The sequence below is a fragment of the Vipera berus genome (assembly GCF_964194415.1).
Source record: "Vipera berus genome assembly, chromosome: 12".
In the NCBI taxonomy this organism is placed as follows: Eukaryota; Metazoa; Chordata; class Lepidosauria; order Squamata; family Viperidae; genus Vipera; species Vipera berus.
The window spans coordinates 14,127,200-14,141,251 of record NC_138215.1 but is presented as its reverse complement, the minus strand read 5'-3'; the positions used below and the strand labels follow the sequence as shown (position 1 = coordinate 14,141,251).

Below are 14,052 nucleotides of genomic sequence, written 5' to 3'. Positions count from 1 at the left end.
CTATCTATCTATCTATCTATCTATCTATCTATCTATCTATCTATCTATCTATCATCTCTATCGTGCAGATGTACACATTAGTATAGGCAGATCTGACTCAAAGTATACGGCCATTCTACTTATGGAAACTTTGGGTTGTAAAGATAGTAGAGAAACCAGGTTCATAAGTCGAAACATCCTGGAGAAGTTCCTCATTCCTCTGGATGTGTTGCACTGCAATCTGTCCAATTCCCCACCCTATATATTGGTTGCTGGCTGGAGAAGAACGAGGTCCAATTACGAAAGACTGGGATTTTCTTTCAGTAGAGCGAATATATGTGTATAGTGTATTTATACATCTATACATATTTATATCCTTTCCTAGTTTAAATATGTAGCAAGTTCAGTACTGATGGCTTTTGTATGCTCTTTTTTTCCTTCTTCCACTCTGCTGTTTTCTTGCATACCTGTACTTTGCCCGCAGAGAAAGCTGACTCAACATTTCTGAACTTCTTAACCTTAAACAGGAAAAACAACGTTTTTGGTACTGCCCTTGACAAGAGGTCTGTAAGTGATATTAATTTTCTGGAATTATTCAAAGCTATTTGTTTGTCTAATTTATTTATTTATTATAGGGAGGGGGTTAAGAAACTATTAAAAACTCTGATTTCCTGTTCATCGGTTACCACCATTTAAACAGAAAATCCAGGACACTGCAGCGCAGCAAATTATCAACCTGCCCCTATTTTTTCTTGTTTCATACACAAAATGGAAGTAAAAATATCGGGGGTGGGGGTGGGATTTAGTAACAAGAGGTCTCCTTACCTGCTTCTGGTACATGTTGAAGTTGCATTGAGAGATGGATTTTTCTACAGATTGTCCTCGATTTACGACTGCAGTTGGGATGGGAATTTCAGTCGTAAGCCATGCTTACCACAAGGTTGCAGAGTTGACTATGACTGCAGTCTTCAATCTTGCCATCAGCCACTTTACAAAAGCTGCAGTCTCTTTGGTGTGAATCCACCGCACCAAGGCCTAGAGACTGAAAGGGTCTTGCTAGTAACCCCAGATCTGAATAACCTTGGATGAGAGCTTGTTTCTAGAATTCCCGCCATCTTGAGTGCCACAGAAGAAATGCAAGTTATAAATGACGGGTAACCATTGCATCCTAACTCAGTGCTTTACTCACTATTACATGGATTGGGCTTAGTGCAATATGTGGACCCTGTGGCTTATAAACTGTGCTTTATGGGTTAGCGTGTTGCATCAAGTTATACACTGAGATTTGTTGCTACCATTACTCAGATTGAATACAGAGAGAGTCAGAATATATATATATATATATATATATATATATATATATATATATATATATATATATATATATATATATATGCATATATATATTCTCCCTTTAATTCTTTGTTAGCAATCCAAATATATATGTGTGTGTGTGTGTGTGTGTGTGTGAGAGAGAGAGAGAGAGAAATCTGTTAGCATCATCTCCATTGTTAGTTTGGTAGTTGTCAAATTAGATGTCTTTATAAAGGAACTAGAAAGAAACCATGAGTTTATTAGGTGAAAAAATGCTGACTGTTCCATAAATTTTGGAAAGCTGCATACGTTCCCCCCCCTCCCCTTAATTCTGCCGCATTTGTACTTGTGCTAAAAACAAAAGTTGGGTTTTTGCACAGCTCCTTAGCCATAGTCAACTGAACCCTGCTTGATTCAATCCATTTTGCTCGGCTTGGACAGTGTGCTAAGGAAGCCTTGGTGGAGCAGTGGGCTAATGCCTCCTTAAGTAACACCAGCTGCCTGCAATTAGTGCAGGTTCGAGTCCCACCAGGCTCAAGGTTGACTCAGCCTTCCATCCTTCCCAGGTAGGTAAAATGAGGACCCAGATTGTTGGGGGCAATTAAGCTGACTTTGTAATAATGCCGCTTGGGGTGTGTGTGAAAGCCCTAATAAGCAGGCATATACATAGAATGAAGGCTACTGCTAAGCTTGTAAGCCGCCCTGAGTCTTCGAAGGGCAGGATATAAATGGAATTTTTTTTTTAAAAAAGGAAAAATAGTTGATTTTACGCATCGTGTGATTGGCTGCTTTATAAATCATGCAAAGCTACAAGAATGTTTAAGCCGAACATTGTTCCTCTGTACCATTTAAGCAGGGGAAAGGAAAGAAAAACCCTTGCAAGTAATATTGTTCATGCGTAGCTGCTTTGATATTGTTTAGGTCACTTTTACTTGTTGTTTAATGGATGCTACTGCTGCTATTGATTAACTGGTTGCCCTGCTCACCTTCATCAATGCTTTTCTAGGATTTAGTTTGCCCGCAGAGAAATTAAAAGACGCTTGCTCCTGGGGAGGAAAGCCATGGCAAATCTAGACAGCACACTAAAAAGCAGAGACATCACCCTGTCAACAAAAGTGCGTATAGTCGAGGCTATGGTCGTCCCAGTTGCAATGTATGGCAGTGAAAGTTGGACCATAAGAAAGGCTGAGCGCCAAAGAATCGAGGCCTTTGAACTATGGTGCTGGAGAAGACTCCTGCGAGTCCCTTGGACTGCAAGGCGATCAAAGCCATCAGTCCTAGAGGAGATCAACCCTGACTGCTCTTTAGAAGGCCAGATCCTGAAGCTGAAACTGAAAGGATCTGCGCTCCTTTCGCCGCGATCTGAAAACATACTTGTTCGAGCAAGCCGGCCTGGCCTGAGGGGGGATTGGTGGGGTTTTTATCATTTTTATTGGGGTTTTTATTATGTATCAATTGTATTTTAATCGGGCATGCATTTAATTATTTTTTAATTTTTGTAAATTTCTGTGTTTTATTCTTGCCCTGTACACCGCCCTGAGTCCTTCGGGAGAAGGGCGGTATAGAAATGATAATAAATTAAATTAAATTAAATTAAATACTTTGGCCACCTAATGAGAAGGAAGGACTCACTGGAGAAGAGCCTAATGCTGGGAAAGATCGAGGGCAATAGAAGAAGGGGACGACAGAGAATGAGGTGGCTGGATGGAGTCACTGAAGCAGTAGGCGTGAGCTTAAATGGACTCCAGAAGATGGTAGAGGACAGGAAGGCCTGGAGGAATGTTGTCCATAGGGTCGCGATGGGTCGGACACGACTTCGCAGCTAACAACAACAAGGATTTAGTTATGCAGTTCTTCCCAGGAAGCCTAACCACAAGCACCTATCTCAGATCAAAACATGAAAGGAGACAGCAATTATTCCCAATTAAGTAAAGCAAACTCTGGAAAGATTACCGAAGACATTCTTCACTGCTGTAGCAGATATAGGATAAGTTAACAACTTAATTGAGAAGAGTCAGCATGGTGTAATTGGTAAAGGCAGCAGACTGGAAATTGGGAGGCTGTGAATTCTAGTCCCTTGCTCAGGCACAGTGCAGCTGGGTGACCTTGGGCCAGTCGCTTTCTCTCAGCCCCAGAAAGAAGGCAATGACAAGCCACTTCTAAAAAAAAAGCTTTGCAAGAAGACTTGTTCACGCAACTCTCCGAGAATCAGACATGATTGAACTGAAGGATAAAAAAAAACCCAACCCCAACTGAAGAATTTATTAAAGTTGTAGGCCACCCTACATGATATCTCTGGGTGGCGTCATTAAACTTCATTAAACATCAAGAACTGGAATAGGTGTGCAGGTAAAGATCTAACAGGGATGGTTCCCCCCCAGGTCTTATGCTTTTACAGCTGCTTTCTCTAGTTCAGAGGTGAGCACCCTGAGGCCACAGGAACAACACACACACACACACACACACACACACACACACACACACACACACACACAGATAGAAAGTACTTTTTTTTGCAGCTTCCAGTACACCCATTTTGAAGCTTGCCAAACACAAGGTTGCCTCGCAGCAACATTGTGGGCGGCAAACAAATGTAATAAATAAATTGAAGTTTGAAATTGAAATGTATATTTTTTTAATTTATTTGGTCAATGACCAGCAACATAAAATAATACAGGATAACAAGAGTTGGAAGGGACCTTAGAGGTCTCCTAGTCCAACCCCCTGCTCAGGCAGGAAACCCTATGCCATTTCAGACAAATGAGAAAACTTCCAGTGTTGGAGCATTCACAACTTCTGGGCTCAACAAAAAGAGAGATAAACCATCAGGATCAACCAAGAGAAGAAGGCGCAGTTAAAAAATTGGCCACTGTCAAATAAATTGAATATGGTATACTTTGAACACCTTGTTACAATGGTGCCGTGTTTATTTATCGCACGCTAATGAAACTAAGATAATAAGACTGTACATTAAAATAGCTGTCCTCTAAAAGAAGATAACTAAGCAATATATTGATAAAAAAATAAGGATCTTTAGTTCTTTAACCATTTCCCCCCCTTATTATCATTACAGCAGCACAAAATTTGGCTACTGCACGAGGGATGGCTGGATTAGACTCCTGAAGAGGATGGTTCACATAAAAATTATCTGATCTCCCTGGATAATAAATAAATAAATAAATAAACACCCTAGACTAGGCTTCAGGACATTGAAGAGAGAAGAAGCACGAAGGGCCAGAATACAACCAAACAAATACAGCTAGTCCTCCATTTACGACAGTTCAGTGAGCGCAGTTACAACTGAAGTGAAAAAATGACCTATGACCATTTTTCACACTTACGACCGTTGCAGCATCCCCAGGGTCAGGTGATGTACATTCGGATGCTTGACAACTGACTCACATTTATGACGGTGGCAGTGTTCCGGGGTCACGTGATCCCCTTTTGTGACCTTCTGACAAGCAAAACAGATCCACTTAACCACCGTGTTACTAATTTAACCACTGCAGTGATTCGCTTAGCAAATCTGGCAAGAAAAGTGGTCAGATGGGACAAAACTCGCTTAGCAAGCGTCTCACTTAGCAACGCGGATTTGGGGGCTCAGTTGTGGCCGTCAAATGAGGACGGCCTTGTATCCTGGAGCCCTCTCAAATCACTCCAAGTCATTTCCCATCCGTTGCAGCCATTGCCTCCCCCAAATTGGTGACTCGTGACATTCAGCGGTTTGGTCCTGGACAGATCCAGTGATGAATGGGGAAAGAAATAAAAATTAACAGTCCAAGCAGGGATTCTGGAAGATCCCCCCCACCAGGCCTTCTCAACGGCTGTGGGCCAGATCTGACTTGGTAGATATGGCCGGGTCCCAGGTGACTGAAATTTCTTCTGTACAAGTTCTTTGTCTTAAAAGCCCGGTGCTTCACGCTCTGAAATTTACTATCTCTTGTCGCTGCCACTACTGGCACCTGAATGTGGCTTTTTAGGAACGCTGCTGGCGTCAAATGGCCACCCTCTCTCCCTTTGCCGTTCTAATTTAGTAATGCGTCTTCTGGCAAGTAAGGCCTTTTGCAAAAGATGCAGCAGCAGCAGCAGCAGCAAAGACCCAAAGAGAGAGAGGGCTTATGATCTCATACACCCCATTTTGACTTCTTTGGATTACCACAAACACCCCCCCCCCCCCCGCAGAACATCCTTGATCGCTTCAATAAAGTATTCTTGTTTTGATGCTGGGAAGGGCCAGGAAATCTCACTTTCTTAACCCCCAAAGAAAACAAAAGTGAAAGTCAGTGTGGATTATGAAAGAATTTAAAGAGACCTTGTTCCTTAAAATAGTTAAGAGCCCAAACTGGGCTGCATTAATTGGGCTGACTAGCTGTCGAAATATTTTTATAGTCTAGTTCTAATCGCCTAAAATAAACCCGGAAGGCTAAACGATTCACTTGCCCCCACACCCCTTCTTTCAGGGATCTCAATCCCTTGCTCCACATTTAACTGAGACTCTCTCATTACTTGAACGGGGGGGGGGGGGGGACAAATGGGTGACAGGTATTATAATGATTTATAAATACTATACAAAAATCTGCTTAAATCTATTCTGCAAGATTGGAAGCGCCTCTAGGCTGCTCCAGGAATTTCGCTATGGAAGTGATTCCCAAGGCGTCTGAAGGAGGGCAGATCTCTCTCTCTCTCTCTCTCTCTCTCTCTCTCTCTCTCTCTCTCTCTCTCTCTCTCTCTGTGTGTGTGTGTGTGTGTGTGTGTGTGTGTGTGTATCTGGTTCTGTGCTTATGTATCTCTGTACGTGGGCGCTCGACTTCTGCATCCAAACATCTTCCTGACTCTTGCCTTTTTCCGGGATTTCTGAAGATTTGTCCACCTGGAAACCCGGTCGTCGTCTGTTGGGGCTCTCCCGTCGGGCTCCGCTTAGCTCCGGATTTCAGGAAGGGGGACACCCCACTAGGCGGAGCAAAAGGCTTGCAAGCCGCCTGCCCCTTCCAGTCGCGGGGAGTTCCCGGGGCAGAGGAAGGCAGGGACCGGGGGTGGGTAGGTGGGGAAAAAAACAAAACAAACGCCGGACTCCCTCCCCCGAAGCTGCTCAGCAGGGCAGCCAGCGGCGCTCGGGGCGCGCTCCCATCCGTGCCCCCCCCTCCCCTCCGCCTCTTTGCAGGGCGGCCGGGCGGAGCAGAGGCGCGTTTGAAGTTCGCTCGGTCGCGCCGTATTGGGCCGGGCAGCGCGTTTGCATTGACGCCACTAAAGGCTGGAGGTCAGCCCTGGCGGGGACTTTTATTGGCTGCGCCACCGCCCGCGCCGCTCCTGCGCCCGCCGGGGCTGTCAAACTCCGGGGCGGACTGGCGGGCGAGCGAGCCAGGTTGGGGCCGCCAGTTGCACGGCTCGGCGGGGCTCTCCTTGGGGAGGCGGCGGCGGGAGCAGAAGCAGAAGCAGAAGCAGAAGCCGGAGCCGCAGCAGAAGCAGCAGCAGCAGCAACCTCCCTCCTTATCCCCCTTGCAAAGCCGGAGAGCCCGGGCTGAGCCAAGCCTCCCCGGAGCGCGCGAGAAGCTGCCGTGCGCCCTTGCTCCGGCGCCTGGAAGCCGCGCCTCGCCTCGCTTCGTTCCCTGCTGGCTTCTCCTTCTCCTTCTTTTTGTGTGTGTGTGTGTGTGTGTGTGTGCTCCGAGCAGCCCCCCCCCGCCTCGCCATTTGAATTCATTCCGCGCAGATCGGACGCCCCCTCCCCTCCCTAGATACCCACACCCCCACACCCCTTCTTCCGGGGCTTGGAATTGCCAGCGCTTCGGTGCCAAAGAAGCCCGGCACATTTCGGGGAGGGTTTGACCAAAAGCGCAGAGCGACGGTGCTGGGGAAAGAGGAGGCGGCGGCGGCGGCGGCGGCGGCGGGGGGGTGCACCGCCCCCGGCGACCAGATCCCCTTCTCTTCGTCTGGATCCTTTTAAAGTTTAGCTTTCCTCCCCCCCACACACACACCTTTTGCTCCACCCTCGTCCCACCTTTTTTGCGTTGCCCCCGTCCCTCCTCTCTTGCACGGCTCCCCCTTCTCCCCCCCGTCTTATCTCCCCCTCCCCTCTTTTTTTTTTGGCGTCGTGGGGGGGGGGGAAAGTGCAACTGGGTGGCACATCTGCTGGAAGGCCCTCGTCGTGTGGAATCTCTGGGACCGGCGCGAGGTGCGGCGGAAGGGAAGCCTCTTGCGAAGGAAGGGGAGAGAACGTGTGAATGCGCTTCCCCGGCTCCCGGGGAGTGCAAGCGACGAGGTGGGGAAGGGAGGGCCGGGCGAGGGGGTGGTGGCGGCGGTGGTGGTGGTGGCGGTGGGGTGCCGCGAGGGTCTGGCCGCGGAGATGACTCGGACGGTCGCTTGATGAAGGCGGGAGCGTAACCCCGGAGGGGGGGCCCGCCACCCCCTCCCAGCCCGGCTAAGAAGCCACGTTTAGGAGCTTGGAAAGAGGGGGAGGGGGCTGCCTATGTGCGCAGAGAGAGCGGGTGGAGGCAGGAGGGGGCGAGGTGTGCCAGGCGAGGTGTCGGGTTTGGGGTCGGAGTCGAAAGGCACCCCCCTATCCTTTTACTTGCAAGATCTCGATTGTTTGCCCCCCCCCTTGCCCCTTCCCCAAACCGGAGTAGCTCTATTTGTTAAGAGACGGGGGGGGGTTTCTGGGGAAGCGCCGCCCAGTGATGCATCTCCTCCCCTCCTCTTAATCCCCCAAAACGGGGGGGGGTGTCATTTTTCCATCTCCCCTTTTGCGTGAAGGCGAGGGGGGGGGGGGAGAGAAAAGAATGACATGATTTAACTGCACAGCCGGTATTTCAAGCCCCTTTTACCTCGCCGCACCCACTGCGCTTTCCGACCGAGACCGAATTCCCGCCGCTTTTCGGAGGAGCCGGAATGATGTTTCTCCAGATTTGGGGGGGCTGTACCCGAGAAACAGCTGACGGTGTTTATTGGGACCTTGGGCTACCCAGCAGAAACTGCCTATTAACCCGGTTTTGAAAAAAGACGTCGTTCCCAAACGAGGATTTTTTTTAAAGAGAGAGAGAGAGAGAGAGAGAGAGAGAGAGAGAGAGAGAGAGAGAGAGAGAGGTAACCTTGAGATCTAGCGGCTTTAAAAAAAACGCAAAGAAAACAGCCATGGGTTGTGCTCCCAGCATTCATATATCTGACAGCCGGGTGGTTTATCACAGTAACAAAGATCCGGAGGACTCCAATTCGTCTCAGCAAGGGAATCCTGTCCCTGGATTATTCATTAAATCTTCCAACACCACCTCGTACAAGTTGAGAACTAACCTAAGTAAGAAAGACACTCGGGACAACATGGAGGCAGAATCAAGGACCAAGCGATCCAGCGTGAAGGTAATTGGGGGGAAAAAAAGCCTCTGTCCTTTGGGAATCTGGGACCGGATTGTTGGGGGTGGGGGGTGGGGGAGAACTTAACTTTGCAGTATCAACCGAGACTTAAATATTGACACACCAAACAGGTCACTGGTGAGTCCATTTAGGCTCCGTTAGTAGGTGCTGGAGGGTTTAAGCTGGTGAGCAGCCAGTTTCATAAGCATTACTGTTATTTTTTCTTTAAAAAAAAAGAAAAGAAAAAGATTTTGTAGGGATTTTGTATATTTCCCTTTCTTCTGTGGGTTTTGTTTCGGTCTAAAAAGAGAAGAGAATTCGGATTTATTTGGAATACAAATTATTCTTAATGCTCTCCTTATCCCACCCACCCCCACCCCCCTCAACTGCCACCTTGGGCCTGTAGGTGTGTATATCAGCCAATATTGCAAAATCAGTGCAAAATCAGTCCAAAATCAGTGTGGAAGCCAGCAAGGGATATATGCATTTCCCTCTCTACCTCCTTGTCTACATAAGTGAAAGTTTGTTTTGAAGCAGAAACAGAATAGAAACCTGGACACAATACTGTTGCCTTTTCTTCTTAATGTACATATACGGGATTGCAGCTTTCATGAAGGTCTGCAAAAGATTTATGAGTTATTTCCCTGGGCTGATTTAAGAAGCAAAACATTACAGGAGGACAAATCATGAGAAGTTAAAACGATTTAAAAGTGATTTTTATTTTTTATTTTTTAGAATGGAGGAAATTAGCCTTTGGACTATGGAGTTCTGATCAAAGAAGCTGGCAGACAGGCATATGGTGTCTGTAAAATGTTTCAGGATTAGGATGGGATATAATTTGCAGGCAAATGTGTTTATTACATGTGAAGGCTGCCTCAAAATGTAGAAAGATCAATGCACGGGAGCCAGAATAATAATAATAATAATAATAATAATTAATAATAATAATAATAATAATTTTATTATTATTATTATTATTATTATTATTATTATTATTAATAATAATAATAATAATAATAATAATAATAATAATAATAATAATAAAAATAATAATAAAATTCCAGAAAGATTGGATTTAAAATTTAGGTGCCCCTGGTGTATTTGGATAAACTTTAATTAGTTTTATTTTGCTTCATTTCCACCTCACGTTTTCATCAAGTGGGTTGCATGTATAGTTTTCCTGCTCTTTCCCCCCATCCCCGCCTTTTATTTTACAACACTCCTATGAGGTAGGACTGGCTGAGATAGAAAATGGCTTACAATCTTCCAGTGGTACATTAGGCCAACGCAGTGTTTTGTGTGTTGTGCTAAAACTGTCCCAAACATGCAGAGGAAAAGATAGCTTGAATTCCAAATCTTTTTTTTCCCACTTGTTCATTTATAGATACAGGCAGTACTCAATTTAGGACCACAGCCGAGTACAATTTTTTTTGATGCTAAGCAAGACATTTGTTTAAGTGAATGTTGTCCCGTTTTACGTCCTTTCTTGCCACAGTTGTTACGTGAATCTCTGCAGTTGTTAAGTTAGTAACATGGTTGTTAAGTGAATTTGGCTTCCCCCATAGATTTTGCTTGTCAGAAGGTGGCATTAAGGGGATCACACGATCCTGGGACTCTGTGACCATCATAAATATAATTCAGTTGCCAAGCGTCTGAATTCTGATCACTTGACCACGGGGAGGCTGCAGCGGTCATGTGAAAAAAATGGTCAACAGTCACTTTTTCCCAGTGCGGGTGTCATTTCCAACGGTCCCTAAATGAACTTTTGTAAATTGAGGACTACCTGTAACCATATTAATATTCTGAGCATAGACTGATCTTCATATGGTACAGTTAGATACGCCAGCCCAGTTCGTATCTATTTGATTTCACTGAGGTTGTGGGTATCAAAAATGGAGAACTTGGGGTTAGAATGAATTCCTGTATGCAAAACAACAACAACAACAACAAAAAGGATTTTATTCTCTGTTTCTTTTGCAATCTTTCTTCCATTTCATATCGTATGTTTTTGGAAGAACTGCTTCCATCTGTCATCTTCGTAGTACTTGGCCATTAATAGTTACCCACCAACATCAGTATTTCAATGGGCCGCTTGAGTTTTTGATCATTTTTAAGCATCACTTTCCAAGCAGAGTTCCTTATCTGGCTCTTCCTTTCTTCCAAAGGAATTTAAAACCAGCAAAAAAGCCTTTTAAAAGACTGACCTTTTTATTGGTTCAAAAACACCTTTCTTTCTTTTCTTTTTTTATTAAAAAACTAATTGTGAAGTCCGTGCTGCTAGTTGGCTAGCTTCAGTCGTAAGACAATCAAGGTTTTTTATTTTATTTTAATGTTTTTATTTGTTGTTGTGAGTCGGCGTCATCTCTTCTCTAGATGTAGGTAATCCATAAATGCTTCTATCAAAACAAATAAAGCCCGACCAAACATTCACTGAACTTTGAAATCTTTCATGTGCCTCTTAAGTAGATCTGAGTTTGGTTCTTGTCTGAAGCCCTGTAGAGAAACTGTTGGCAGCTTCCTAATAGGTGGATCTCCATTCCCAGAATTCCCCAGTCAATGTGGTCCTTGCTGAGAATTCTGGGAGTTGAAGCCCACATATCTGGAAGTTGCTAAAGTGAGGGGGAAAAAACGCCATTGTCCCTACTGAGGTTGAAAACCTAGCCATCTGACACTGTATGAGGGAGCCTCCTGTGGTCCTCATGAACTCGCTACCCAATTAATTTTCTTGAGGTCATTGCCACGTTTCCCCCCGCAAGATTCTTCTGCCTTTCAGAAGTTCTTAGAAGAGAGAGATGCCCTAAGTGGACTCAGCAATGACAATTGTCATCTTACATTTCCGGGTTTTTCTGCCTCATTTACACATTCTCTGATTGTCGCGGATGGTTCAGATGGGAAGAAATTGGTCACAAGACTTTTGAGAAGAGCATGCACAGTTTGGAGAACGATGAATAGCGTTCGGCATATGTGCACCCTTCCAAAAAGAGACAGTTCTCCTTTGTCCTTTCAAAAACACAAACTGCACATGCCCATTTTCTTTGTATATCCACTTTTCAATGCCAGGATTTCTGCAGCTCTTTTTGCTTAGAACTATCTTTGAGATTTCTTGGTGAGCCTGTCTCCTTTTCAATCCCGGGCAAAATTGTGTGCTATATACTTCTTATGCTTGCTTACAGTAGTTTTAACCATTTCTTGCTATTTTGTCAAAGCCTGGTATTAATATTGGGGGTGGGGGGTAGGGTGGGGTGGGGGGGAAACGTACAGGCAGTCCTCAATTTATGGCCACAATTGAGCCTAAGATTTCCTGTGCTAAGGGTGACAGTTGAGTCATTTTACGACCTTTTTTGCTGAGGTCGTTAAGCGAATCACAACAGTTATTAAGTGAATCATGCAGTTGTTAAGCCAATCTGGCTTGCCCCACTGACTTTGCTTGTCTGAAGCTCCCTAGGAAAGTTTGGAAATGAAATGTTGCAATTGTTGTAAACAAATGCCGGTCACCGAGCAGCTGACGTTTGAGCATGTGGAAATATTGCAGTGGTTCTAAATATGAGAACTGGTCCTAAGCTACTTTTTTTCAATGCCGTTGTATCTTTGAACAGTCATTAGATGAATGGGTTGTAAGTCAAGGACCGGACGTTTTATAAATTAGACATCTGGCAATAACAACTCTCGATCGGTCCGCTGCCCGCCTTTTTCCTCTTTGTGGAAAAGTATAAATTAAAGTAGAATTCTATTAGGTGAAAAAGTTTGGCTCCTGGCTGAGTGATCAAAGGTGAGTAAAGTCCTGTTGGATTTTTTTTTTTTAAAAAAAGAGGAGAGCTTTGATCTAGTTACATTAGCAAAGTCCTGTGCACTTTTACACGTGCAAATTTCCTACCAAGTGCATCTGAATTTTGGTGCATGGATCTACACCAAATGATTGCCCACTTGGAATGGAAGCCCTCCATGACATGGCACTATAAGGTAACAAACGGATGAAAAGGACTTTAGCCATAAAAACAGGAGGAATACAGGAAGACTGTGAATGAGCTTTCCCTTCCCCTTTTGGGTATCTATTAATTTAATACGTTTGTGTTTTTGGGTAATCCGTCCACATATAAATAAATGGAATGATGTTATGGCCAGTTCATGATTCATATCCTGGGGTGTTTTTTTTTAAAGCTCATAGTTTTAACTCTTCTAATAACCAGGTTGGAGTTTCTTATTTGTGAAAGGTTTTGTTCAAAGCTTACCAAGAAGAGACATACTTGGCTGTAGCTTACCAAGTCACTCAAGTCTATTTTTTTAATGGCCAGGGAAGAATGTTTTGCCTTGTAGGAGCCATAATTAATTCACTTATTATTCCTTCTCAACTGCTTAATGGTCAGGCTTCCCTGAGTTGCATGCAAGTAAATTACAAACATAAAACACAGAATAGTATGCAGTGATAAAAACAGTATGTGATAAAACAGCGAGAATAATAATAATAATAAAAAACACCCAAGAAACATAAGTAGAAATCAAAATCCAATTAAGTCTAAGAGCCCTAAACTGGCAACTAAATAAGAATATATAAGGTAACTTTGGGGGGAAATGTTAATTTAAAAACGTTGGAAAGTAATGTATCACTCCCATGCGCTTCCCTTTTAGATTATTGCAATAACTGCTCGTGAGAGTTTGGCATTCACGTATCAGTCATGTTGAGAGCCATGTGGTCCTAGTGGCTAAGGCAGCAGGCTAGAAAGCTGGAGATCCTGAGTTCAAATTCTGCCTTAGCCGTGAAGGCCACCTGGGTGACTTTGGGCCAGTTCCTCCCTCTCTCAGGCCAATCCACCTTGAGTTATTTGTAAAAATAATAAGGACAGGATACAAATAAATACATAGTAAACCACAGCCAGTGAACCTGATTCATGTACTGTGTTCATCCATAATGCATTTTTGTTTGATTCTGATTTCATGTGGTATGATAACGCCAATGTTGGCTTGTGTTTTTAAACTGTGGTTAAGCAAACTGTACCTTAGAGGCTATCTGGAATGAAATAGTGGTGAAAACCAATGATAAAAATAATAATTGCGCGAGGTGTCCCATCTTACTGGGGCGTATTTTAGAAACTATATATTATATTTATATTCTGCTAAATATAAATATAATATATAGTTTCTAAAATATGCTTGGAAGATCAGGCTTCAGAACTTTACCGTTCTTGAATTTTACCACTGTGTAAGGTTGTGTTCTTTTGATGTCTTTCTGGGTCTCTCTTTTCTAAAACGTGATCTATGTGGAAAGTTGCTGAGTTAATTGTACTCTAAAATTCCTGGATAAATTGGCCTCAGGTATGAAAGATATAAATTGGCTTTTCACCTAATTGGCTTTTAACCAATAATAATAATAAAAAACATCCTCCTGTAACATTACCCATTTGCCATGTGTGGATTATGTAC

The 14,052-nt window shown here is 44.1% G+C and overlaps 1 protein-coding gene across 1 annotated transcript in view; it reads left to right on the top strand.

Moving 5' to 3' along the window:
• Positions 1 to 7,857: 7,857 nt before the first annotated feature.
• Positions 7,858 to 14,052, top strand: part of PDE8A (phosphodiesterase 8A) — an 85,757-nt gene continuing 79,562 nt past the window's right edge. Inside the window, exon 1 of the mRNA XM_081337685.1 lies at positions 7,858 to 8,640. Coding sequence (XP_081193811.1) covers positions 8,419 to 8,640 — 222 coding nt within the window. The 5' untranslated portion in view covers positions 7,858 to 8,418. The remainder of the gene's footprint in view (positions 8,641 to 14,052) is intronic.